The sequence below is a fragment of the Myripristis murdjan genome, chromosome 19, assembly GCF_902150065.1.
Source record: "Myripristis murdjan chromosome 19, fMyrMur1.1, whole genome shotgun sequence".
Classification (NCBI taxonomy): Eukaryota; Metazoa; Chordata; class Actinopteri; order Holocentriformes; family Holocentridae; genus Myripristis; species Myripristis murdjan.
This window is the reverse complement of record NC_043998.1, coordinates 16,549,797-16,577,701: the sequence shown is the minus strand read 5'-3', so window position 1 is coordinate 16,577,701 and position 27,905 is coordinate 16,549,797. Positions and strand designations below refer to the sequence as shown.

The 27,905-nt window shown below is 43.9% G+C and overlaps 1 protein-coding gene across 1 annotated transcript; it reads right to left on the bottom strand.

Annotated features, from left to right (window-relative positions):
* Positions 1-51: 51 nt before the first annotated feature.
* Positions 52-26,485, bottom strand: pkd1b (polycystic kidney disease 1b). The gene is made up of 40 exons (XM_030078160.1): positions 26,410-26,485; positions 25,667-25,847; positions 25,347-25,528; positions 24,955-25,073; positions 24,636-24,783; positions 24,246-24,511; positions 23,325-24,092; positions 23,015-23,146; positions 22,262-22,407; positions 21,961-22,097; positions 18,078-21,751; positions 16,718-16,858; positions 16,068-16,350; positions 15,672-15,774; positions 15,347-15,475; positions 15,040-15,190; positions 14,716-14,853; positions 14,209-14,353; positions 13,301-14,056; positions 12,306-12,459; positions 11,814-11,979; positions 11,413-11,608; positions 11,072-11,239; positions 10,530-10,664; positions 9,733-9,943; positions 9,028-9,151; positions 8,510-8,653; positions 8,087-8,426; positions 7,313-7,433; positions 6,550-6,764; positions 6,241-6,443; positions 5,673-5,870; positions 4,906-5,060; positions 4,239-4,439; positions 3,685-3,859; positions 3,346-3,586; positions 2,328-2,462; positions 2,000-2,186; positions 1,231-1,342; positions 52-1,152 (listed from the first exon to the last, which is right to left on the bottom strand). The coding sequence occupies exons 1-40, from the start codon at positions 26,483-26,485 to the stop codon at positions 241-243; spliced, it is 12,168 nt and encodes a 4,055-aa protein (XP_029934020.1). The 3' UTR covers positions 52-240.
* Positions 26,486-27,905: the final 1,420 nt, after the last annotated feature.

The following is a 27,905-nucleotide window of genomic DNA, read 5'->3' as shown; positions in this document are numbered from 1 at the left end:
CATTCATAGGACTCCAATAGCAATTAGCTATGCAATATTCTTATGGTAAAAACTGACGGCCGAGGTAGACAACAGTGAAAACTTGTGTCTTGCACTAGTTTCCTACAGTTAAGCTTTAAAGAAAATATACTTATTCTTGCTGTCTTGTTCTCTCTCTCTCTCTTGCTCTCTCCCTCTTATTATGTGTTTACACTGAGTTGCTGAGTTTGTCACAGATACGTTTGCAGTGGGAACACACAATTAATCTTGCTCAGTCTCTGGCCCTTCAGAGATCCAAGCCTTCCTCTTTACAGGGATGCCATCACTGATACGTCTGCTTACACCCTCTTCACTCCTGGGCCTGGCCTTCACTGAGGCACCAACTCCTCCATTTCTATATAAAACAACCCCACCTGGGGCCTGAAGGGCCCTCTGAGCTGCATCGGCCGAATGAGAGCTCCCAGAGTGCCACGCTCTTCTTCTGGGGATCATTCCAGAGCTTGGAGATTCTGCAGAATATAGGCCCAGACCACAGTTTCCAGATGTAGGCTTTGTCACTTCAGAGAGATGAGTGTCTTTGGATGAATGAGGATGAAGAAACGTTGATTCAGAGTAGGAGCTTTGTGCACGGGGAAGGATGCAGACTGAAGTAGGAGATGGGTGAAGGGTAGAGGGATTATAAGAAAAGGAGGCTGCAGTAGAGATGTGTAGCTTAGGGTAAAGCACACCTGTCTTCCTGTGTCTAATTTCTTTAGCTCTCCCCACCTCCCCTTCCACCTTCTCTGGCCCTCCTGACTCTCCCAATCCTCCAGCGCTTTCCCTCTGGCTTCTGATCCATCTCTTCCTTCTCCTGATCTGAGCTTCCTCTAGCTTCACTTCCAGATCATGAAGGTCCTCAGTTATCTGGTTGACGCAGTCAAAACGAAACAGTAGACTGTTGACGCAGGGCAACAGGTGGTCCAGGTAAGGCTGGACGTCAAACCCTGGCTCAGACAGCGAGTCCTCTGACCTCAAGGAGAGAGCTGAGGACAGGGGACGGGGGGACGAGTAGCAGGAGGAGAGTGAAGGGGAGCGGGAAGAAAGGAGGTTGGAGGACAATGTGGAGAGACGGGACTCTTGGGAGGACCTGGAAGGAGGGGCATCCATGCCTTCGAACTTCACCCTGTGTCTGAACTGGAGAGAAATTGGCCAGAATCAGCAACAGGAATTCTCAATGGGAGATTCTCATTTACTCATTCATCCATAATCTACCTCTTTAGCCTTGGTAAGTCCCATCCACAGCTTGAGTCTCTTGATGAAGAATTCCACCATCTCATAGTCTTGAGGTTCAATGGTTGGACAGTACATCCCAGCCTGCTCTGCCCTGAAGGACAGGCAATGGTTGCATTAATATCTGCAAAGCTCACTGGATATAATAATTTATGTGTGCCATTTAACACTCAAAATTTGACCTTTATGTTGGTCTGCTGGTAGCTTTTCTGCTCAGCTGGAGGTAAATTTAAAGTGTCAGCAGCAATGGCACTTGCACTTCAACACAGCAAGGGGCGACAAAATTTGCAGGAGTAATTATGGTGTTACCATTGTAAGTGCTTTTGCCTTGAAAGAAGTGAATGGCCACTGCACCTCCATGAAATTTAAAAACAAATCAATCTTGGGGCAGACATGTCAATGTGACTTAATAGTAGGCCACTTTGGTGCTTGTGGAGCACTCTGGACCACTGAAAGAGCTATTGGAAAAGCTGTTGGAAAACGTTTGTGCTTGTGATGCCTTTGGTGTATTTGTGCTTTCGGCTGTGCAAAGGTTGTCCAAAGCAATTGAAAGATTCAATTAAAAAAAAAAAAAAATGGGAGTTCACTACAAAAAGATGGAGTGGGTTCCACTGACCTAAAAAATTGTCTTGCATAAACACAGTTGTTCAACACAGGAATACTTAAAAATGATGGTGGTGGTTCTGAATTTATCTAAGCTATGATATTGTCCTGGGATTTACCTTCTCAACACTAGACTGATTGTGTGTACCTGTATGTACGGATGAGAATTGCTGCACAGAGTCTAGCCAGTAGCCAGAGAGCTCCCCCCATCAATAATAGCCCGTAGAGGGGTCCCAGGACTGGGTGGGCCCTGCATAGTCTCTGGAGAGCCACTCGGCCACGTAGGATGGACAGCGCGGAGACACCAGCTTGAGGTATCGACAGAAAGCCTTCCACTGAATTAGAGAAGAGCTAAAGACAAGACAGTGGAAAAGAAACACACACACACGGGCACAGTTGTGACAAAACTCAGTTATATCTGTTCTTTATTATTACATTCAGCTGAACTCTGTTTCATTCCTCCTGCATTGTCATACCATGTTTCCAAGGTGAGCGCAGAGCAGCAGTAGTAGGAGCAGTAGGACAGTCAGAGCCCCCAGCTGCCTCCGGGCTCTCTGCAGCACTCTGCCGATCACGACCCACCTCCGCACAAACCTCAAGGTTCCTAGCAGCTGGAGCACACAGTCATATAAATGAGTCGACATTCAGCAGTGTGGAATGGCTACAGACCAGCTCTAATCTGTCTAATTAGGAAACAGACATTTCCCACCTTTAGGAAGAGCAGAGTGAGGAGCACGGCTGCAAACTGAGAAGACCTCCTGGCCAGTAGGGCAGCGCTGTGGAAGTCAATGAAGTTCTCTGGCTGGGACCGCAGCTAAAGGGTAATATGCACACATTAACATAGACAAGGTAATTGTTAGTGATTTTGTTGTTTTAGAGGTGAGGTTATAATTTTAATGTTTTATGCAACAGTACATGAGGGGTTTTGACCTGCCTGGTGCTTGCTGAAGCCAACATGCATGAAAAATTACTATAAATTGACATGTCATTACAAGGAGGAGGAGGGCAGGTGATTGGGCTATATGCTAGAGCAAGCTCAATATCAAAGAGTTTGGATGTTCAGCTCAGTTAGATTTAGAAGTGCTGCATATTTTATAGCTACAATTCAAACAAAATGGAACCTGAAATGAAGCAAATTCAAATAAGATTGTACTCTGTGGGAAAAGTTGGGTAAAAATAGTTCATAAATGTGTCAGCAATCATTTTGTAAGTGTCACTTGGATATTCTTTTTTCTTCTTCTTCTTCTTTTTTTTTTTTTTTTTTTTTTAGAATAAATCTCTTTTGCAAACACTGAGATGGCAAAGTGCAAATAGATGCCGCCATAATATCCAAATCCCTAATTCAACAAAAATTCTGAGGACAATTGGAGCAATGGCCGGTGACTGACAAGATAGTATTATTTGGTCAGATTTTAGATGTAGTTGACCAAACTGCCAAGTCAAATATGGACTCCCGTAACAAAAGGCTATGGCAAGTTCTGACACTTTATATACCCGAGCTGACACCTATGGGTGAGATAATCTGGATGGGTGTTTCAGAGTGAACCTTTACCTCAAGCACACATGATGTAGCCTGGGACAGGAAGCACAGCTGCAGTATAGCTGCTGCCAGGGACAAGAAGGACAGGAGAAGCTGGAACCAGTGCCAGCCCTGACTTGCATACTTGGCACGCTCAGTTGCCATGGACCACAGCTCACCAAGCAGGAAGAGGAGAGCGGAGAGGAGAAGAAGCACCTGCAGTGTAAAGCAAGTGGATTTTATCACTTTTTTTCTTGCCCTTCTCTTAAGAATAGTTATGTTCTATTAGTTATTATGTGAAGAGTGTTTGTTACCGCAAGTGCCACCTGAAGATCTGGTCCAGAGGAGGATGAAGGGATGAGGAGTGGATGAATAAAGAGGGAGGGAGTGATTCTATGTGCCTGAGTCCACTCTAGGTGCACGGACACACACACAAATAAACCAGACTCCTTGTGGTGGTGTGTGAAGTCCACAGAAAGACTTTTAAATCTGACAAAGACAGAAAAAATAATTCTGTATGGACAAATAGGTAAAAAAAAGAGGCAGTAAACTGAAAAAGGTCAGATGGGTATGGCAAGACATGACATTTGGTATATCTCAGCCTTAGTGGCATTTGATCATTATAATGGAGAACAAAGGGTTTGGGTGTTTTGCTTTTAGTGGCAAATGATGTTAGATGCAGTTGCAGAGTCTTAGCCATATTTTAGGGTTTTGTGAACTGACACCGCTATATTTCCCAAAGAGTAACTGAACTGTTTATTGCTCTGAGCAAAAGAAAAAAACTGATGGTTCAAAGTATCTTTAATGAATACAGACTTGGCATGGCTTGGTGGTGCTGTCACATCATGCCTGTAATGAATCCACTCACTGTGTCGTGGTCCAGTCTGTGATGTGCAGGTCAGCTAGGAGCTGCCGTGTCTTCACGCTGTTGTTTCCCAGGGAGACTGTCGCCATAGCACCAAGAGCATGTGTATACTGTAGGCGTGGCAACCCTACAACGAGCATGGTAGGTTTTTGGTGTAGGTGTGGCACCAAGGTTTGGTCCAGCCACTGCCCTGCATCTGGCCAGCTGGGTGAAAAAAGAAAACATATGAGCATGTGCATCTGTGTGTTTAGGTAGGCATGTAAACATTTTGTATTACATTTTCTTATTTCACTAGATTCAAATTTTCTTAAATGTACAGAGCTGTCTTCACAAATCCATGAAAATCATTAAAAGCTCATGGTGGTTTAAAAAACAACAACACACACACAGATCAGAAGGAATATCTGCCACTTCTTCCAGCTTTTCTTAAAGACAAAATGTGATACACACACCCACTTCTGTCACTGCTAGAGAACAGGAGGCTTGTTCATCCAACACCTGATCAGTCAAAACATGTCACAGTAAATACTTCAGGTGGACTAAGCATGTAATGCAGATGTACACTGAGCTCGGGGCTCAAAAGTTTCCCCCCACAACTTGTAGAGTGACAGTGGTGAGAGTTCAGTGTGGTGGAGTGTTTTGACAGCATGTAGGTGAGTGTTTCCCTTACCCTCTGAGTGAGGTGAGGTTAGGAGCCCCCCCGGGTGCTGTGTGAAGACGGCGTCTGACAAAGGAGTGCAGCAGCCTGCTCTGCCTCTCCTCTACACTGTCCTGATAGTTCACCATCAGCACCAGGAGCAGGAATAACAGCTGGCACACACAGTGCTACAGAGTCAGGGCAAACGAGAGAGAAGAAATGAACCAAAAGAAAGAGATGCTTCTGGAGGTACATGTACCTTTGCTAGTTTAGGATCAACTGCCACCAAAGCCCCTCTGGCTCTCCGGTGTCTACCTGGCTCTGTGTCCTTCTCAGCCTCCTTGCTGTCTCAACAAATACATGCCAAGGGAGCCAAAGGCAGAAACTGTCAGGAGTGACAGAAAAATATGTCCTTTTGGTTTATCCTCTGTCCAGACAAAGTATTGTGAGTGGGTTTAATTTTTGTTGATGTTAAGGGGCAAACCTAATCATGATTTCTGACCTTTAAAAAGCAAACAATAGATCCTGTTGGCTTTAGTGCTCACTGGCTACAGTAGTCACTCTCTTTCACTCTTCAGGTAAAAAAAAAACAACTGCTGCTTCCTCTCAGAGCAACAGACTGCTGAATAACACTTTGGGAAATAATTAGTGGTGTCCATTTACCAAACATTAAGCACAGCAGAGTCAACAAATGTGGAAAAACAATAATGCTATATCCCATTTTCAACTGAAAGTTAACTTAATTTTGATGCCCAGCGCTGTGTCGCTCTCTTGGCTAAGTCATTTAGTTTTCTTCCCACCTTCATGAGAGATCGCAGGGCTCGGACTTTGCGGGCTTCCTCCTTGGCCTGCAGCAGCCCGTAGCCGCATGGTGGCCGAACCTTCCCACCCTGATCTCCCAGTGCCCTTATCACTGTGGTCTCCTGGGCCAACTGGTCCTCCACCTCTGGATCTACAGGCCGCCACAGTGCTGAATGCAGCAACGCCTGCACACACACCTGACCATGGAAGGATGGATGGATAGGGGTTAGCATTACAGCTGTTACATCAAGACACGAGAAAGACACAAATCTTTGATGCTTTCTTAGCTTAAACAGGCACCTTAACCATCCCACGAAATGGTGATAGAGCCTGGCTGTTCTTTAAAATCATAGAGTTTGGAAAGTCTCCAAATGGAGGCATTGAGTTTGAATCTCATTTCTGAAAGTCCATTTTGATATATGTTTGGTTTGCAGTTTCCCTGTGAATGCACACTTTTTTTGGGCTCCCTAAATTGTAAATCAGAGGAATAATCTATCAAAGACCAAAGGAGTGATCACTTATAAACCAAGGGAGTTAGAATAAAGCAGACAACATGTTGGAGCTCACCTTAAGAGGTTCCAGCAGCACTGCAGAGGTGAGGAAGGCTGACACAGCTGACACAAGCCACATCAGAAGGACTGCTCTGGAGAAGAGGCTGCCGTAGAGGCCAACCACAGCCAGACAGGCTCCCAGCAGCATAGCCACCAGCGGGTAAATCACACATAGTGCCCAGGGAGGGAGCAGCCAGCCAGGCTGTCTTCGAGCCACACCTGATGTGGAGGTGGGATTCAAGGATGGACGGATCAGACACAATGACAAGATCTGGAAAACAGGATGCCATTCTAGTGTTGTCATTTACATCTCATAGCATCTCACCTATGCGTGTGGTGGAAGAAGAGCGTGTGGAGTCAGGAGAAGGACTTGGGAGGAAGGTGCTGGCCACAGAGTCAACAGACAGATCAGAGGGGCACTTATAGAGCCCTGTCCCATACAGGGACCTGGGAGAAGGACAGGAGGGCTTATAGATATCGGTGCCATACTGGGGTTTATCCACACTCTGCTCTGACCAGCTACTACAGGAACTGCTTTGGCTAAAAAGAGAAAAAAAGGATGATTAGAGAATTGCATAGAAAGTCTTCACTCAAATGAGATTCATGCTGACGTGAACAGTGGTAACCATTTCAGAGTCTTCCACCACTAATAGTTCCAACACAATAGAGCTAATGCCAAAAAAATCTGTCTGTTCTATAGCAAATGAAAAATGACATGCCCTGAGGTTAGACCCTCAATGAGAACAAGGAAAGAGTCCCCATGCAAACCTCATTGGAAAGAAAAACAGTGAGAAGGACCTAAAAGACAGGGATCTCTCTACCAGGACAGTCAAGCATGCAATGGAAGCCAAAAGTGGGCAACTTGGATTTCTGTTTATTATTTTGAGAGATGAAACTCATGTAGATGAAGAGGAAGAAAATGGATAAAGAAAGAGTTTCAAAGCAGGAGACAGTTGTGATGTGAACTATGAAAAAGGGGTGCAATTAGAAACTGACTTATGTTATTGCTGTCATTATATGTGCTGGCTCTCTGCAGCTCCGAACTGCAGAAGATCAAAACAGGTTTTAAATCAGCGGTGATGCCTTACGTGGCTGAGAGTGAGGACGGAGGCCTAGGGGAATCACGTCCGCTGTCTGAGGTGGACGCACTATTGGTTACCTTTACTGTGTCTTCAGCCGCTGCCACTATCGACATCAGCAGATCCTCCTCTGACAAGTGCAAAAACACAGGGTCAGATAAGTGCGTTCCCTCACACTGTTACATATCATCAATCTGCAATATTCTGTTTGTTGAGTTTCATGAATTCTTTTGTGATGAAGTGTTGCAATTTACTTTTGGTGTATCTACTATCCCTCAACCTGCCTTGTTTTCTTCTACTTCGGTTAGTTATTTCTTACAGTGCATTTCCCATAATGCCTTTTTAACAGCTTTCAAAGAGCAGGTAAATTGGGTCCCACTCCCGGCTGTGTATGAACTCTGCCCTTGTATATATTGCCTCACTGAACCTGTAAACCTCAAACACTTTGATGAAGGCTCTGTGCCAAAACATATAAGCATTTTTCCAGTGTGATGTGAGCCAAATAAACAGGTAAAATGTGAATGTTTTCTCTTCCTTGCCTTGAAACTTAGGGATATGCAACCTTTTCACATTTTTATGAATATGCCCATTGGATTTTGAATTCACTCCATTGAGAATCACATTGTTGAAGTTCAAGTTTCTCTTCCAACGCAGGTATACTTGTTGCTTTCAATCAAAGAGGGCATACAGTACAGGGGTATGTAAACAGCCTAAAATGCTGAAGGCTCTGGGATGGGTTTTTCCTTTAACCTGAGATAGAATGTTTCAACTTTGATTTCTCACCTGACAGAGTCAGAGCTGTTGTTAGGTTGTGGGTTTGCACTGGGTGAGGGGGCACAGGGGAGTGTGAAGGAGAAGGGAGCAGGGTGCTGGGTGAGTCAGGGGAGGAGGGTGAAGCCAGACGGAGCTGCATCAGGGCCCTCTTCCTTCTCAACAGACGTGTGGGGCCCAGAGGAGAACACTTCTTGCCAGGGTTGGGGGCTGCTGGGAGATCCAGGAGGCTGTCACAGGACGGCCACCCCACCATGTCCCCCTCTCTACCTGCTCCATCCCTCTGCGGGGCCAGGCCAGACGCAGCCCAGAACTCCAGGATACCAGAGTCAAACGCCTTGCTTCCCAGTAACTGGAGGAGATCAGGGTGACAGACTGAGTGTCATATCGAATGTAATGAGAAATGTGTGAATGTCTGTATGTGTTTGTTCTTACAGATGAAGGACTGTCTTGTTCTGGGCCGGAGGAGTCTGGCAAAGACAGGAAGGACGGACCGGAGAGAGCTGATTGACCAAGGTAGACATCCATCTCCACAGAGTGACAAACAGGGGATGGAGGAACCGACACATCCACTGTTACCTGGGTTACACATCCAAACACACACATGCTGCCTCAGCATTTCTACATGAAGTGTACAGTACGATAAAGCGGATACACTGGCTTGTACTGTTTCCACACTGAGATAAGGCTATTTGAGAAGCAAGGCAGGGTCACACAGCAAGTCTACATAATGACCTCTAATTGGCAACAGTTTGAATGTGCTTATGTATGTGTGTGTGTTTGCGTGTGTGTGTGTGTGCATGCTGAGAGGTGAAGGACTGCAATAAAGAACATAGGGTTGGTTCATTTACAGTATGTCGTAAACCTAGTTGTATGGGTCATATGAGGATAGAGTCATAAGGAAAAGCAAAAAAAAATCTGGCAATATAATTGATAATTTAAGTTAAAGTTACCTGACTGTGAGCCTTTCTAAACAGGAAGCAGAGGAGACACTGAAGAGGAAACACCAGTGCGGCAACAGTCATCCCCACCGCAACCGTTTCCATATTAAACAGCAACTCAGCTGACACCGGTCCACTATACAAAATAAGCGCATGTTAGTGCTCTTCTTTCATCCCATAAAATCTGCACTGAGACTGGTTTACAACTCCCGCAAAAATCTTATTTATGCCGTGTAGAACACAATGTAATATCTACTGTCTGATCTAATAACCCCTCAAAATGTAATAACATCCTACATGAGTCAAAAATGCAGTATAATATTATATTAGCCTGTGCAAGTGCACTTTTTGTCCAAAAACATTATATAATTCAAATTAAATTACAAGAAAATTTCCAAATTACCACAAATTACTTCAAGACATTGACCAAAAAAAAACCAAATAAACAAATTAGTTCAAATTAAAAGAAAATTACCAGTAAATAACCTGTACAAAAAGCTATGAAAAACTATATTTATAATTATTTTAATTACATATTTAAAATTTTATTACTATGAAATTTAAAATGAAATAAAAATAAATAAATATATCACATTAACAGGTTTTACTACATTTTTGACTCATTTAGACAAACACTTTGTTCCATTTGGACAATTTATCACATTATTCAGCTCTTAAAGTTTTTGGGGTTTCATGCTGGCCAATTAGCCGTCTCACCTGTGCCCCTTAATACCCACGGCCCCGTACCACAGCGCCCCCAGTGCCAGGTAGAGGTGTAGCAGGAGGGCACTGCAGGTCACCCTTTGACCCCTGGTGAAGCGGCTGTGTGCAGGGCGTTCCCATAGCGACAGCCACAGGTGGCGCTCCGCCATCCCAAACAGCAGCTGGGAGTTAAAAATCCGACCAAACTCAGAAAGCTCCTCAGGACCTGGGGGACATGAAGTGAGGAAAGGTTGTTGTAAATTTTGATTGGAAATTTGATTGATTGGCAATATCAAAAATTACCTCAGCTTATCCCTCCTCACTAAAAAAGAAAGAAATTGTGATCAACTGCAATTTTGGGCTTACAAGAGTAGCAGCATGCCGCAACACTGGCTGAAATATTGAGAGAGTGTATATAAAAGTCTGTGTTTGTATGGGACACAGATGGATCATTCACTCTGCAAATAATGTCTATCTGCACAAGTCATTTAGTCTAGCTTCGAGTTCCAGTCTTCTTTGAGTGAAATGTCATAATTTCAACTTGCAGTTTGCAGTTTCACCTGTTAATAATAATATCTTGAAATAAAGCACCCTGCTTGTTTCAAGATAATGTTGCATGACAAAAAAAAGGTCTGGAAACAATGATGATTGTGATGATTTCAATTGAAAACAAATGTATTTACCTCACCTCAATGGGAGAGTTTTTAATTATTTGAAGAAAAATTGGATTTTCCGATTCAATAGAACACTGTGTGACTTGTTCAGATGGATGGCTTGGCAGCGCACAAGAAGAGAGTTATGTGCAAGCTTACATGAGGCGAGAACTTCCTTCTCCACGGTGCCATTCTTCTCCACTGAGAGCCAGTCCTCCAGCAGGAAGAAGAACATGTGGTCTGTCTGTACGTCCCACACCACCACATGCTGAACGTACCATGATGGCTCCAGACCTAAGGCCCATTTTACATTTAGATCTAAGGCATTTAAGCTGGTGTGAGCAGGCAGGACTGTAACTGGACTACACATGCAAACACACACACAGGCATACACAGATTGTTTTGCTGGAAACATGCAGCCACTGCAGTGCAAAATCTATCTATCTCAGCAAGCCGTTTAGTCTAGTGTTCAGTCCTAAAATCACATTTTTCTTAAGTCAAAACATCTGCCACGGGGGATGAGGTAATTTCTCCTTTGAAGAAAATTCTTCCCACTGTTGAAAATGCATTGGAAACAACTGAAATTATGTCACCCTGCTGGCAGATTTTCTCTCACTTGTTTAAAGGAAAACAAGATTTTAAGGCTAACTTACTTGTGAAGATGAATATTTTTGCACCCCCAACATTACCATGCACAGTACCTGTGTTGTCATGCCAGATGCGAATTTTCCAAACTTCTCCCAGGTTGTCGTCTGTCTCCAAGTGAAACTGGTCCAGGCTGCCGCGTTGAAAAGCTCCATCCCTCTGCAGATGGCGAGAACCGCTCTTATTCACGCCATACAGACTGATGCCAACATGTGCTGTGGTGCCTGATGGGTGATACCACCACATTAGAATAATTTCAATGGGTATGAAAGACCACATTTTGTAGTTGTAGGAGTGGAAGACAAATTAGATAAACATGCATGGATTAATTATACAGTTTTTGGCTCTACTTTTTTCCCCCACATCCCTATTGTGAATTCAGGCTTGATCAGCTGACCTGCTCCCCTCATCCAGCCAGTCTTAACCAGAACTCTGTAATGGTACAGCCCCGGTCGGCCACACAGTGGGATCTGGCTCTGTCTCAGGCTGTCCAGGTGGTCCAGTTTGTGGGCAATCAGCCCCACCAGCAGGTGGATCAGAACCAGGACAGCACACACAATCCCCGCCACCATGTTACGCACTGGACCGCCTGACTGGAGAGATAAGGATGGAGGGAGAGGGGGAAGAATCCTTTGATGGATATCCTCCTCATTATAACCTTGTGTTTAATCAGGGGTTTAATATGTAACACCGAAAATGATCAGGTGTGTTCATCACAGCTGTGGAATTGGTCAAGAATTCACAATGGCTTCAAAATTCCACTCAGCAACAAATGACAAGCATTGTGTTCTGTCCTACCGGTGGCAGCAGCACAACAGCACCAGGATGAACGAACAGACTGGCTCCAAACATGGTGAGATGCTGGGTTAGACAGTGTGCTGTGTGGAGCGTGCTGCCCTCCAGTGGCCGGAGACCCTCACTGCTCCAGCGCTTCTCCTTCACACTGTAATACCGGCACAGGGAACTGAACACACACACCGAGGCCTGGACCGGGCCACCATCAGCCAGAGATGAGTTCAGGTTGACAGAGAGAGGCATGTTTGTCCCGTTCAAACTGTTGGGGAGGAAAATCCAATCAAGTAAAGTATGTTTCTTTTTTGGGTGGTGTTCAATAAAATGAGCAATGAGTACAAGTCTAGTCATTATGTTAATCATTTTGGTACAGGCCCTGTGTAGCTTAGTGGATAAACATACACAGTCATTTCAGTTTTATCCAAAGTGCCCATCAAATTGCATTTATTATAATTATACTACTTATAAAACAATTTGCTAAACACAGCCTTGACTCACAGTGGAGAGAGAAAGATGGTCTCCTCTACGGAAGCAGCTGGAGCAGAGAGGGAGAGAGTCATCTCTCTTACACGGGAATGCTGGGATGCACTGAGACCTGGCCGGATGGTGTTCACTTCTATCCTGACATGTCCTGAGCTCAGTGGAACAGCCCCTAGAAATGCATAATGCAGTTTGCAAAACATCCCCCATGCATTTCTGTTTCATGCAAGACTTACAGATGTACAGGAGGGTTAAAGCAAAATTAAACTTTGGCAGAGTGTTTGGTTGTATAGTCACCTGGATGAACAGTCGTAAAATATCCTTATTAGTTACTCTGTGCTGCCCTGGACTAAACAAAGAGGACTGTTCTAATATAAAAAAGTAACAAGTCTTGGTAATTTTTTTTTTTTTTTTTTGTATGTGTGTGTGTGTTTGTGTGTGTGTAATCACATTTATTTCTGAATGTACAATAAGGTGGTCTCTTCCTGGTGCAAAGTTACTATGCATAAATTACCTGCAGACACTATTCACTGGATCTATTTTCCAATTCAAATGGGAAAAAGAATCCATTAAATTTCCTCAAACAATGGTTATCATGACTTGTTGCTTTTAATAGTGACATATTCCACTTGTTTGGCGATCATATATGGGCTGAAATTAATGTTTTGGGACCCATTTTGCCACGCTATAGAAGTGAATAGAGAGATAGAAATACGGTATTCTGGATTAGCAGCCCAGGAGAGCATGGACAAACTGATTAGGATATTTTGCCACCATGCGGACCATGTAACGCTCAGGTAACTACACAACCCAACACTGTATCAACGTTAAATTCTGTTTTAAATAAAAATAGATGGGGACTGTGCCTATGCATAAAGCAGGCAAGTAGGTGTATGAGGAAAAATATATGAATCATAGACTCTTACACAGTAAAATAGCATTGCAACCCAGTGGTGCTTACATATTATTGGGGTGGAAAGTTGTTTAACAGCATTAAAAATAATGCACTGTACCTGGTGCCAGGCTAAAGGTGAAGGAGATGTATAGCCCCGCATTTTCATCCAGCCCGTTCAAAGCTTTAACTGTGAAGTTCAGCGATCCATCAGTAGGGAGAGTTACATTTAGTGGACTTGTCCCGTTCTCGCCCTCACCTACCCTCCCATTCCAAAGTGTATATCCAGCTTCATTGCCATTACCCAGTCCTGCTAACCCCACCTCCATGGAGTGCCTGTTGGGCAGGGTGACCTGTATTGCCTGTTTGGGGTCCAGATCTTCAATGGATATTGGCTGGCCTTGAGGGGTGGTGAATTCCATAGCAACCAAAGTGGTGGAGATAGGAGGGGTGGCTGCAGTCAGCAAAGGATTGGACCTCATTCCTCCATCCATACTTAGCAGTGTCTGTACCACATCTGTCCTCTGACTCTTTAGTTGATCAGTTAGGGAGCTGGGAATATGAAACCGACATGGGTGGTGAGCCTCGGATGCATCAGTAGAAGAGGACATTCTCTGGATGTACTGCCTTGAGGTGTTGTTTTGAGTGCAGAGGAGGTCGGAGGGGCGTCCATGGAAACCAAAGGTGCTGATATGTGGAGTGGCGAGCAAGAGGGGCTCCTCACCACGAACACGGGAATGCATCAGAGAGTGCATGAGGGCCACAGCATGGTCTAGCGCTGACAGGGTGGTTATAGAAGCCGACTCCAGAGTGCTTGAATAGTTTGAGTGAGGAGTGGAAACACCAACAGACTCAGACACAGAAGCCAAAATGCTACCTGAACACAGACAGAGCAAAGGAGATTCAGTTAATCTTACATTCCTTTACATACATTTATGAGAGCCAATCTATGAATCAGCTGAGATATTGGTGCACAATTAGTGTAGTGCCTGTAACCATTTGAGAGCGGACATTGTGGCTGTTCAGCACCTATGACATTAAGGACGTTCCTCCCTGTGTCAACAACTGATGCAACACCAACATTTGTCTGCTCCTGCATCACGTGGATCATCTTCCCCACAGCTTCCAGGACCTTCTCTTGACAGCCCCTGCATACCAACTCACTGGCAACAGCCTGGATTAAACACAGAAAATGAGCAAAATGTCAACACATAAGAAATGTGTTTGTGAGTAGGTTGAGTTTTAGACATGTGATCCTGAGCCAAAGTGGGGTGTCTCCCTGATCCTCGAAGTCTCTACATTTGTGTGAGTGAGTGTGTGTATTTCTACTCCTATATATTCCACACTTGAGATCCTCTGATTGTCTCCTAGGAGGCATTTGTAATATCACCAGAAAGCTTCCCGTCATTATCACAAATTGGATGTACTGATGCTGTTTTGTAGCCTTGCCCTTGTGTCTGTACATTTTTATGTCAGGTATCATGCATCATCACAAACTGAGAACTATGGGAAGAGAAAGCAGTGGTGTTTACTCACTGTGGACTGGGCCAGTGCTGAGCTGACCTGAACCACATCCTGTAAGGAAGAAATTGGAAGAGAAGCAAGAGTTTGGGTCACATTTCCCCGGATTTCCCGCCTCTCACTGAGCTCCCTGAGACTTTGCGCTGACTCCATCTGCAGGAAAGGTGGGTGACACTCGTTAATCAATACTCTTACCAAATGAAAACTCATGTTCCCACTTTCAGTCTGTAGCCTTCTGACCCTTCAGTTATCCCCTGATGGATAGCTGCTGGTTTATTTCAGCTTGTTTTATTTTTGTGGTGACACTCACTGATGTTTGAAAAATTGAAGTTATCATACCTGGTTGAGCTGGCTGGTGAGGGCAATGGAGTATGCGATGATCTCCAGAGGGTTGCCATGTTGGACTACAGCCCACATATCTGTCTGGCTCTTCTTCCTAAGCCACTTACTGGCAACCTCACCCATTGCAGGATGTTCAACTGTCAACGTTCTGGACAAAAGAGAAATCAGGAACTTTTTTTTTTTTTTCGTTTTTTTTTTTTTTTTTTTTTGCATGCCATGACCTGAAATAAGTTTTCCATTTTCCATTAAAAATGTCAGGGGCTGAAATGTAATGTGAATTTGACTTCAAATCCAAGTATCTTACTTGTTGAGAGCAATGACCTTTGCTCCCAGATGATCTTCTACCAGCAAAGTTACTGTGATAACTGACATGCCTTTTTGTTGTGCAGGACTTCCCATGGGAACCAGGCTACCAAATGTTGAATGAGTTCCCCTAAAGAGATAAATGAAGACCATACAACATTCCCGACCATGTAAATAAATAATGATAAACATGATTAAATGACAAACAGCTTGCATCACAATTTTGACATCAAACAAACTTAAGACCAGTTCTCAATACTGTTTTTAAATATGCAGGCCTTACAGCTAGTCAGGATCACCTTTCCTAAGTCAGGACCAATATTCACCTGTAGAGAGTGAGCAGAGGGCAGGCAGTGCCAGTGGGTTGACATGGTGTCACCTGGAGGGTATAGATCAGCTGAGAGGCCTCGTTGTCATCATCCTGCCAACCTGGAGAATGTCATACAGAAAATTGATGTGTACTATAGACCTGGTTGGTCCACTGTAAACACACTGCATTGCACCCACATACACACACACTTCATGTCACATCACAGATGTCTATCTAAAATCATATTCACAGCAACACCAAGTTTACACAGATCCAAGGTGTAGTAAAAAACTGTCAAGTGTGAATCATGAGTCAGATGTGGAAGCCTACACATTTGTAGCTATTTTTCACTGTTTAATGTGACAAACAAACATACAAATGCAAGTTGGATTTCACCACTGTATCGGCATACCTGAGCAGTTATAGGTGACCACAGTCTCTAGCAGGTGTATGTCTGACTCTGGGCTCAGGCTACAGATGCCTCCATAGGGAGGATGGTTAGGTAAAATCGTCAGGCTCGCACTGCCCCACTGTCCTTTGCCCAGCTGAGACACATTGAGGGTGAAGGTATAAGTGTGTCCATCCTGGAGAACCCCTGATGGAACCACCAGATCAGGGGCATAAGCCCCAGTGAATGTAGCAACCTCATCAAGGTCAAGGCTCAGGCCGTTGTGGTCCTCTGCACTCCATTTGTACTGTGAGGAAAAGATGTTAATTCATGAATACTACTCTCCATCCCATGTCTGTATGTATGAGTTTTTATTCTTGAGCTACAAATAACAAAACATTGTATTTACAATACTCTTATCTAGCGATAGATCACTTAGATTGGATCCTGGCTAAGTGGATAAACACCAACCTCAAGCAGATGCTTGTGTTTTTGTAGCTCATTCATCTTAGCTGTAACATCACTACCTAACAAGTACCCCTCTTTGCACTTGCTCTATCAGTGTTTTTTGGGTTTTTTTTTACTGTTATACCTTTGATAAATGTTTTCTCTCTTCATGTGCATTGTTCAACAGGGCTAAGTGGGAGAATAAAATTTAGTGTCAGAATCATCACCTGTGCATGGTCATTGCATTGTCCACAGTGTCCAGAGAGGACAACTGTAGTGGTGTAGCTGACACGGTGGGAGGAGGAGAGGACAGAACAGGATACACATTCCACTGTCACAGGAAACACCGGAGCTTCACACACTGATACCTAAGCATAAGAGACAGGCAGAGAGGTGTGCGTGACCACCACAGCTGAGCCAAAATTTTGCAGAGACCACAGGGTGCTGCCTGGCCAGGACAACACACTGCGAGTAAATCAAACTCTGAAGTGACTCTGAGGAAGACACCTGTGACACCAAATGTCTGTCTTGCTCAGCTAAAGTATCAGCACGCATGAAATCGATGTGCTCATTCTGATTTCCTCCAGAATCAACAAATTTACCAGGACATTTTATTTACAAGGGACAAGTGTTCAAAATAGCTTCACAGAAGTTTTATCAACTAGATTGCAGATCCAAACAGATGCAGTAAAAACCCATTTAAAAGAAATAAAGCATGCCACTGTGTGAGTGTGAGGTGAGATTATGGCTGATACTCACAGATTGTGTGGTAGAGACAGGTCTCCTCCCTGCTTTGTGCACAGTGAGGGTGAAAACATAGATCTTGCCTGGGTGTAGGTCATCACTGAGTACAGTCATTGTACTGCTGTTGGTCCCCATAGGTTGGTTTACAGACTCAGACTCTGTGGAGTTCTGCAAATACAAACAGAGGCATTACAAAAGCTGGACTGCCATGTTTCAGTAATAACACAACTGCAGAATTAAACATGTAATAAGGTTATGTTGATAAACTGAGCAGTTAGTATGTACATAAACAATCTGTGTGCTTTGTGCATATGTTCTGTGCATCTGTCAAATGAACATTGCATAGCCCTCTGTGGCTGCTACAGTGAACATGACACACATGTTACTCATTCTGTTTGATAAACACACATGCTTCAGATGTGAAACATTGTACACATCTTGGTATTCTTATATGTTTTCATTTAGCTCATGCTGCATGTATGTCACATCTTTGATATATTTTCATATTGTGCACATTGCACATTTTTTCTTTGTCTCAGTGTGCTGTCCTGCTGTTTTGCAAACCCACATAATGTATTCTTTTGACTGATGATTTCATTAATATTTCCATTTCCATTTAACTTGTGTTGAAATTGTCAATACATAATGACTTAACACCCTGTATTCTATATTATTATTAATAGTCTATTTTCCTGTGTTGTATGTGATACTAGTGTTTGCTGCTACAATGTCCCACTTTCACTAGTAGGATCATTAGTGTGTCATCTTTATTTATTAAACTCATGTGATAACAAATACTGTTGTCACAACACTATGATTTATGTGATAACAAGAGGCCTGTACTGCATTTATGAAGTCCCAGCGATACTGCAGCTGGTCCTCCACTCCTGGCTCTACATCAGGGTCTTGAGACTCAGAGCCATCCAGGATGAGGTTGCTGAAGCTGGGCCACAGTCTGTGCGAGCCTCCCTTGATGACAGCTACCAGTGGGGAGTGGACCACTGTAACCTTCATCTTCCGTTTCACAAATAGAGGAGTTCCCTTGAGTGAAACAGTGAATACGAGGCAATGCTGTCCTACCTCCAGTGTATGCTTTGGAAGGAAGAGTAAAGGTGAAGTCACATCTACCTGATTACTAAGGACTACAATGTTCTCAGTGAAATCTTTTTTGCCATCTGTACAGTCAGACGTTCTGAATATTTCCCACAGATAGGTGGTCTTGTAAGCAGAGCAGTTGATGTCCAAAGTTGCTTCGAAATAGTTGGGTCTGGACCTGAGGATGGTAGAATGCCCTGGGACTAAAAGAGCTTGTGGGCTGGAGCATTGGAGCTCATTCACTTCCACTTGTAGCTGTGTGGACACTTGACTGACATCGTTGTACGCTTTGATGGTGATGTTGTACCTCCCGACAATATGATAAGTATGACTGGCTGTGTTGAAGTCTGTGGCCAACACTTCTGTTGAGTTTCCAAAGTCCCAGTGGTACCTGAGATTACTCCCACTATTCACTTGGGCAGAAAACCTCACAGTATATCCACTGAAGACCCTTTCTGACTGACAGAAAAGCTTGACCTCCTTAACAGGCCACTGAACTGTAGTGGTCTCATTTAGGGTCTTGCGGCAAATGCCATTGCTAGCTACCACAGTAATCAACAATAAACCACTTCCAGGAAAAGAGAATATCACTTCCTGCCCTACAACCTGTGAAGGCTCATACCCCTCCAAGTGAAATATCCAGGTGAAGCTGACTGGAAATCCATTTTGAACTTCTGCCTTGAAATGAACAGCTTTCAGAGCCTCTAGAGCAGTGGAGCAACAGTTTACTAGCCGCAAACCTTGAATACGCTCAATGACCACAATGTTAGACACCACTTCAGCACTACTGACTTCATTCCAGGCTTTCACTGTCACTAAATGTGTCCCAGCTAGAAGGCTAGTTGTGATGAGCTGTCCTCTGACAAAGTCCTGACTATGAGTTGAATCCCCTTTACCAAATGCTATATCAAAGCTTACGTTGCTTCCTTTGGAAACTGTTGGGGTAAAAATAACTGGGTCCTGAGTGCAGACAGTAGACTTGCTTATGTCAAGACTCAGACTTTTGATCGCATCCTGGACAGTGACAGTGTGTGAAATTGTCTGCCAGCTTATCTCATTGGACACATTCAAACACACCTTGTAGATGTCTGCATGTGTAAAAGTGTAGATAAAAGTCTGAGTGGTACCTTTAAACAGAGTGGGTTTAGCATTTGTGCCAATTTTCCAGTCCCAGTGCAAATTGCTACCTGCATTGACTAGCCCATGGAATGAGATAGCAGTACTTGTGTTTATGTAAAATGGGTGTGTCTTTCTGTCTATTTGAAAGTCTGTCTCTCCAATCCCCTCCTGGACTACAAACTGTTTGGTGACATTGCTGTGGCTGAGGACATTCAGAACTGAAACTTTGACAAGGCAATGACCAAAAGTTGTAAAAGTGTGGAGAATAAAGGGCACATCCGTCTGCAGGGATAAGAGGTCAGAGCTCACATACCAAAGATAGTGGAGGTCAGACCCGGTAACCACAGTTGCAGAGATATTCACAGATGTTCCCACTGCCACAATGTTTGACCTTGTTGTCAAGCTTGCACCTGTCACCCACTCTACTGCCACAACAGAAACAACACTAATTGTCTCACCCAACTTATTAGAGGCTGTTAGCTGGACAGTAATGTTGCCAGGAGTTTCAACTAACAGATGAAAATGCTGTCCATCACCAGTAATTTGGCGATTTATACTTCCCTGTGTAGCAAGCCAATGATAAGTGACATTGGAGCCTTGGGTGAACGAAGCAATAAACAGCACTCTCTCCTGGGTTGGTATGTATTTCCTGTTTGTCAGACTTTGACATTCAATATGAAGACCCTCTATCCTTTCTAAGACCTCAATAAAAATAGCTGCCTCCCTCCTACTCACCAAGTTCTGGGCTACAACTCTGACTTGATACATCCCTGGTTTAGAGAACACATATATAAACTGATAGGTTCCCTGTTTGGCTGTAGTCACACCATCCACTGTCCAGTAGTAGTTGGTGCTGCTGATAGCACTGCTAACTGCTGTTATAACAGCTTCTTCACTTACTACAGCATAAGGCTGGTTGGTGTGAAGTGAAAGGTCTGAAACCGGGAGTAAAACATTCACTTCAAGTGTCACAGAGTGGCGGCTGACTGCGTTAAAAGCTGTGGCAGTGACTGTGAATTGGCCTGCTGAGGTGAAAACATGGGAGACATTTTGGCTCTGCTCCACAGGGGAGCTATCTCCAAAGTCCCACAGGACAGAAACATTAGTCCCAGTGCAACTGTCTACCCAAAATGATGTTAAAGTATTGACAGTCAGTGCATTACTTTGACTATCGTGCTCTACAAAAAGCTTACTCACAGGATTTTGAATAGCAATACTGAATTTGGCTGTTTTGTTGCTGACTTTATTACTTGCCATTACAGACACCTCTTCAACCCCTTCCTCATTGTAGACAAAGCACTTCTGAGCATTGGCTGTATTAACAGAGGGACTAGAGGCGTCACTTAACCACATGAACTGGTAACCTGTTGTCTGATTAGGGGAAACTAGCACACTGAAACATACCTGTTCTCCCACTGCCACAGCATCCTGTGATGCATGTAAATTTATGCCAGTTATTGGGGCTTCAACACACACGCTTGCATTATAGGGCACAGACCTAACAGGGCTAAACACAGTCAGATTCACATTAAAAACTCCATGGTTTGAAAATGTATGCATGGCTGTCGGCTTTCCCTTCACTACAGTCAAAGGTGAACCATCTCCAAACCTCCACTGGAAAGTCAGCATGGATATGTTCCCATTCACCTGAGCACTAAACTGTGTGTCTCTTCCACTCATGACACACTCTGCAGGCAGTATTCCTTTAACAGCTAACCTGTAGACCTCCACATGGATTGACTGACGAGCCTGGCTTACATAGTTAGAGACAGTTACATCTACTGTATAGTTCCCCGGAGACTTATAGACATGAGAAACAGAGCTGCCAGTGGGGTTTTTCTGAAAGGACCCATCACCCAAGTCAAACACCCAGGTGAGATTTGCACCAGTGGCAACTTCAGCTCTGATATCTGTAACAGAACTCAGTTCGTTTGGTCCGTTGTAGCTTAAAGTCAACCCAGTGACTTTTTCCATAACCTCCACCATGAGCCAGGCAGTCAATGCACTTAAACTGTTGTTAGCACACACTGTGACATTATAAATCCCAGCAGATCCATAAGCATGGGTGACTTGACGATAGATCCCCTGGACAGCTTTGGAGCCATCACCAAAGTCCCAGTTATAAAAGATGCCATAGGGAGAGGGATCTGGAGAAGCTTCCAGATGGAAAGGCTCTGTGACAAAAGGCACCGGAGTAGAGGATGAAAGGATGAGACGAATCAACAGAGGGCAGATTTTTATCTTCATGGATGTCTCAATATTGTCAAATTGGTTGAAGACTTGGACTTTAAGTGTGCAGTTATCTGGATGGAAAACAAAGCATGGGGACATTCATTTTTCTGATTGATTGACTAAACCAGAAAATCATTAGTAGTCAATTTTCATATTTGCTATTTCATCAGCAGTTTCAATTCTATAGACAGAAAAGTATAAATAGAGTCTTAAGGACAAATAATCAAATAATCTTAACATTTCATTATTTTTTCCTACAATGACTGTTAAATTGTCTTACCGGGGGTAATGTAGGTGTGGCTAACTGAATCCTGGACATAAACTTGTCTCTGTCCTCTCTCCTCAAGCCCCTCCATGGTCTCACATGGGGCAGGCTGGGTGTGGATAACCCTGCTACTGCCATCTCCAAAATCCCACCTACATAGCATGTATCACATGATTATTTAGAGACACCAGAAATTATAAAGCACAACTTTACAAGCACATGATTCCATGGGTATTTCTTGTTCTAAATGACATCTGAAGATATTTGAGGGTCACCTATGAAAAATACTTGAGCATAGGTCTCAGATGGTTTGTACCTAAAAGTGACCCCTAGAGAAATGTCCACTTTGACCCTGAGGGTGTAGAGTTGTGCGGCATCCACAGCTACAACTTCACTGACTGACAGGAACTCTGGCTCAGCCAGCGGGGCCATTTCATCAGCAGTCAGAAGGATGCACTGACTCTGGGAACTCACAGGGTTGGAGGCTGTCACCTTGGATAATGGAAAGGCTACAGATTATTATGTTATTCTTTAAACAACGATGATAAGACACAGGTTTAGTAAAGCAGATTGTAACAGACTGGATGAGATTATCTGCAAAGATAGCTCCACAATGGAGGTGTCAGCTGGACATTATCAACAATATTTTTCCAGAAGGTCCATGTCTAAGATCCAGAGCATCATAGGCAGTACCAAATCCACCATTCCGCTTTATTCTGTAACAGCATGGGAGCAGTTTCATACTATCCAAATTATCTACAGAGAGATTAAGATCTTGAACTAGAAGGGCCACAGGGTTGTGGAATGATGTTTATGGAGCTTTGCCTTATACATTCCTTTAGTATGTCTACAACTGCATTTGAGTTTGTGTTGTTGTCTTTTGTGTTATTCCTGCAATAGTCTGTGGCTAATTAATTTCCCGTGTCAGATAAATACAGCACTGCTGTGCAAGTCGAAAAACACAATTTGAAACCAAGGAATGTATAAAGATCTTTATCTTTATACGCTCCTTATCTGAAACAAGTGACTAAGCTAATTGAACATCATTGCAGAAAATAAACCCTCTTACCATTAGCTTATACTCAGCAGGTTTCTTGAAAACCACACTGTAAGATTCCCCTTCGTAGGCAAACTTCTGCAGGTCGTCAATCACCCAGGTGAATTTCACTGAAGTACCACCCTCCACTTTGGCTATAAATGACTAATGTGTTAAAAAATAGAAATAAAGTGCAGGGTGAGCGAATCAAACTAGGCTGACCTTTTGAAAAGGGCAACAAAAACTATCATTTCCAGATCCAGATTCCTTTGACAGAATGTCAAAACTATTTGGTCAAAGAGATGAAATATGTCTGTGTTTGAGAGGGTGTTTGGGTTCTCACCTGTGATATGTCCACGAGCATCCTCAGGTGTCCATGTGGCTCTACACTGAGCCCTGTCACTGCCTTGTAGCCATAAACCTTAAAACTAGCACTCTGAAAGCTCACTGCATTCATCACATTGATTTTCAGAATCTGAACCCCCTCAGAGGGCAACACAAGGGTCACAGAGGAAAACCAAGTATCATAGGACCCTCTCTGACAACCAGACCAAGACTGAGCCACTTCTTCTGGGCAAGATGAAAAGAAGGGGACCCCCATCCGGAGCACTGGGGCTGACCATGAGCTGGTGGCTCTCTGTCCAGATTGTATCTTGACAATTATGAGAGTTGGAACATTGATTTGGACATGAATCTGGTTCTTTTCATCAGGCTGGGGATGGATGACATGAAGCCCAGATATAGGACTCAGATCTGGAGTTAGGGTCCTGATGTCAGGGGCCGTGGTCATTTCTGTGTGGGTGAAGCCATTGAGGTCATCATGCTCTGTAATCAGATCATGGCTGCTCCTATGCAGAGTGTCCACATACAGCATCCTTAGATTACACACCACTCCATCTACCCACTGGCCTCCTTGGAGCAGGGAAGAGAAGCCTCCCTCCCACCAACCGCCCCACTCGGCCCCCCTCAGAGACAGGTAACTCTGGCGCCAAGGGGAGCTAAGTGATGCGTCACTATCATGGCAATGCAGGAATGTTCCTGAGTTGCGAGTGTGTTGTATAGCCACAATATCATCAGGATACAACATGATCTCTCTCTCCGGCAGAACCAGCTGTTGCAGAAAATACATGAAAATGGAAAATTATTCAATAAAACGTAATCTTCACCGGGTATTATTAGTATGTAAAGGCAGAAGAAAAACACTGGCTAGTTAGATACATGAAAGGTTTTGCACTGGTCCGACTGGAAATAAAAGTCAACTCACACTAATAGTTTTTAATTCAGAGCTGGGGTTCATTCTGAAAGGCAGGTCTGCTACCAAGTGGTAGAAAGGTGGTACTGCAGAGTATCTGGGGGGCAAAGCAAAGCTGCGGTCTCTTGCTGCAGAGTCATAGGGGCTGCAGGGACTGGTGATGGGCACACAGGCTTCCAGCAGATGGCACCAGTACCTTCCTATGCTGCAGCCTCCTGTGGTGTTGCACAGTGGCACCACTGAGCAGCAGCTGAAGGGGTTAAGGAGCGAGCTGCAACCTGAACAGCAAAGAAGAATACTGAATGCTGTGGAAAATGTTTAAAAACACACCAAATTTTCTTCATTATTACTCATCTATCATGTACCACTTTTTAGACATCACTCGCACAACGGCTGTGGTACCTGGAGGTACAAGATGGTGGCTGGGACTGCAGTAGGGCCGCAGGATCTGAACTCGAGCCAGAGAGGTCAGTGGGCTGGGTTGGACCACCAGCTCTACCGATGCCAACTGACCTGCATGAGTGAACCACAATCCTGGGAATAGCTGCATCTGCATGTGTCACAAGAAGATAACAAATCATTATCAGGATAATTGAAAGGAGGCAATGATGTACTAAGCAGTGTTTTTAGCATAAGAGAGAAAGAACAACATGTCTTTGATGGTTGATAGGACACAAATTCACACATCTCAGCTGTGTTTTAGATTGAACACCTCACTGACCTCCACTGCAAGCTGTCTGGTGTCCGGAGGAGTGGGAAGGGTTTCCATCTTGGCTCTGGCATAGACACCAGTCATGAGAGCCAATCCTATCAGGTAACTGTCCAAAGATGGCAGGGACACTGCAAAAAAAGGGGGCGCACAAGAACAAGAGCATATTTGGCTAGTCCCTACTAAGTAACACAACATATGGCATTTGATGCACTCTATTTTTATCTAAGTTGCCTTATAGCTCCCTGAGGGCATACATTTCCTACATGGCTTGCTCTAATTGGCATCACACCCTCAAATCTGGCAGTAATAGTCCTGTGCTCTACCTATTGATGGGACCAACACTTCACTTTGTCACTAAATCACTTAGTGGTTTTAGTATGCATTTGGAATTTTAGACTTACCAGCGGCTACCTCTTTTTCACAGAGGAAGAGATACTGTCCAACACATGCAGCCCTCCTCCACTGTCCCAGTGTGCCTAAAGCCATCTGAGTACACACCCCCTGACTCCTTGGCCCTATAATCCCAACCTGGTCAGGAGCTTCTTCCTCTGTTCCCCTTAACCATACCCACATTGTGGCTTTCCTAGACAAACAGAGACAAGAAAGGTCTTCTGTTAAAAGAGTAAAGCAGGAAGAAGGATGTAAAACTTGAGCATAGGCATATGAAGCAATTTGGAAGAAAAAACATATACAGATCCAAGGCTATGTTTATTGGACTCACATCGGAAAGGCGTAATAGATGAACTTTTGTAGCTCCTGGCTGCCAGCAGCTGCCATATCCCCTCCTTGGATGGCTTGGCATGAATCCCGTGCCACTGACCACGACGATGCTGTTGAAGAGAGCCAATAGCATCGCAGGCTGGCCAAGTGGATCTGACCACCTTTTGGGCAAGTAACCTCCTCTGGAAAGCAATAACCGGAAAAAAGTTGATTCTGTAATAGCACGCGGCATCGTCATTTTTCAACACTGGGATACCAAATTTTAAATCCCATCCATAAATCCTAGACATATATTTACTATAGATGTTTCACTGTTTGATTGTTCCAAACTGTCAAAATTGACAGCAATATCTGTGGGATGGGTTTGGTAAATATCTTATGTAGTAGAGAAATGACAGAATGTGCACTGAATCCATGAAGTGCTATTGCTGGGAGTGTGAATGTAAATAGACAGGAATTACACTTTCAAAATACCATTTGTGTTCTCTATTCACCTACTTTTCAACAGTCTTCATCATTGCACCGTAACATTTGAACAGATACACCACAACAAATTATTAGATCAGAGCAATAGGTGCAGCTCTTCTTATTATACAATTCTTCACTTGTAATATTTCATTTGAGCAATGATAACTGATATTATAGACTAACTCTCTGATCATGAGCCTTGATGAGCTCCATCTGTCATACATACCATACAAATGCTGAGTTCTCTCCAGTTCAGTACAAAGTGAAGCTTCTCACCTCCAGCTGTGGCGGTCAAAGCCACACACAGGATCCACAGTAGAGCCCAGGCTGGTGACGCTGTTGTGTGTGTCATTTTGCAGAACACACCAACAACAGTCCCCTGAAGACAAAACACTCCGCACACTCCCATCACATCATCAGATGCATCTGTTCAAATTCCATAATTTAATCTTTTTCCTCTCATTGGCACAAGACTGCCCTCCCATCATCCTCTGTGCTCTGCTAGAAGTTTAAAAGTCACTATCTTCTTGCCCTTGCACCCTTCTCCCTCATCTTAAACCCAACTCTCTCTCTCTCACTCCCTTTCTCTCTCACACACACACACCCTCTCATTTCACTCCATTTACACTCTGTTTTTCTACTCCCATCCCATCCCATCCCCTCCCCTCCCTCCCCTCCCCCTCCAATTGTCCCAGACCCTGGACACTATGAGTTATGGTGGTGCCATTGTCTTAAAGGCCTCTTCTCCCCTCTCTGTCTCTCTGAGCGCCTGGGTGACTTCTACTTTGTCTCTCGGCAACAGCTATAGGAGCGGAGTGGACAGAGGAGGCCAGCGCTTCTCATTACCATGTTGTAAAACCCTTGGCACTCAATAGAAATGGTCAAACTCACTCAGGCAGGACAGTGCCAAAGACCCTGACAGAAACAAGTCTCAGAGACTAAAACAGCACAGTAGTGCCTGTGTTGTTTGGATACAGGCCGTTATTTTTTTTTACATGTTGGAAGATGATTTACTTTGACTTTGATGCCCCAATGGGTTGTAAACAGTTTTCTTGAGAAGACAGAAGTTCCTACGTTTTTCTCATCAAAAATTCAAATGAGAACGTGTTTCATGTCCAGTCTCATGAGGTTTGCCCATGGCTGTTGCCCAAACATGGCAACCACTTACGCCACGGTCTAGTCAGTAAATAGACATTGTGACGCACATTCAAAAGAAACAGGCCTAGTTTTAAAAGGCAGGATGCCATATGTGTTGCCTGGAGATGAAACAGATAGGGCAGTGATAAGGCTACCACAGCAGAGAATTGCCCACCAGTCACTATGGAAACAAGTTTCTTTCTCTTTTTCTTGGTCAGATGTAAGAGCTGTAAGACTGGAAAATATGTTCTAAGTGCGAAGTATCTGTAACAGAGGACAGAGAGCCAAACTGATTCCACCCAACTCACAATCAACCTGCAAGTCCTGTAGAGCACTACAAGAGCCTTATCATGCAACATGAACGAAAGTAAACCTCAGCAATGTCCCTGCCTTGGAAAATATGTTGAAAGTGCATGGTTGCGTATGTGTTTATGTGAATTTCCAATATGTGATGTTGCACTGACCAATATCGTTCTTGTGCAAATAGTTAACATCTACGTAATTCAATGACGTGAAAGTGCAAGCAGTCCATCTGACACCCAAAAGAAAGGACAAAGAAATACAAACTACTTCATATATTGGAATTCAAGCCAAATATAATTGCCATAATATGCAGAAGAAAAGCTTTCAAATAC

Coding starts and splice junctions, on each gene's coding strand:
- pkd1b (XM_030078160.1), bottom strand. CDS start 26,485: ATGACACACACAACAGCGTCACCAGCCTGGGCTCTACTGTGGATCCTG. Junction 6,765..7,312: donor CCGTCCTCACTCTCAGCCAC/GTAAGGCATCAC, acceptor TTCTCTTTTTAG/CCAAAGCAGTTCCTGTAGTA. Junction 5,061..5,672: donor CCCTGCGATCTCTCATGAAG/GTGGGAAGAAAA, acceptor CTGACTCTGTAG/CACTGTGTGTGCCAGCTGTT.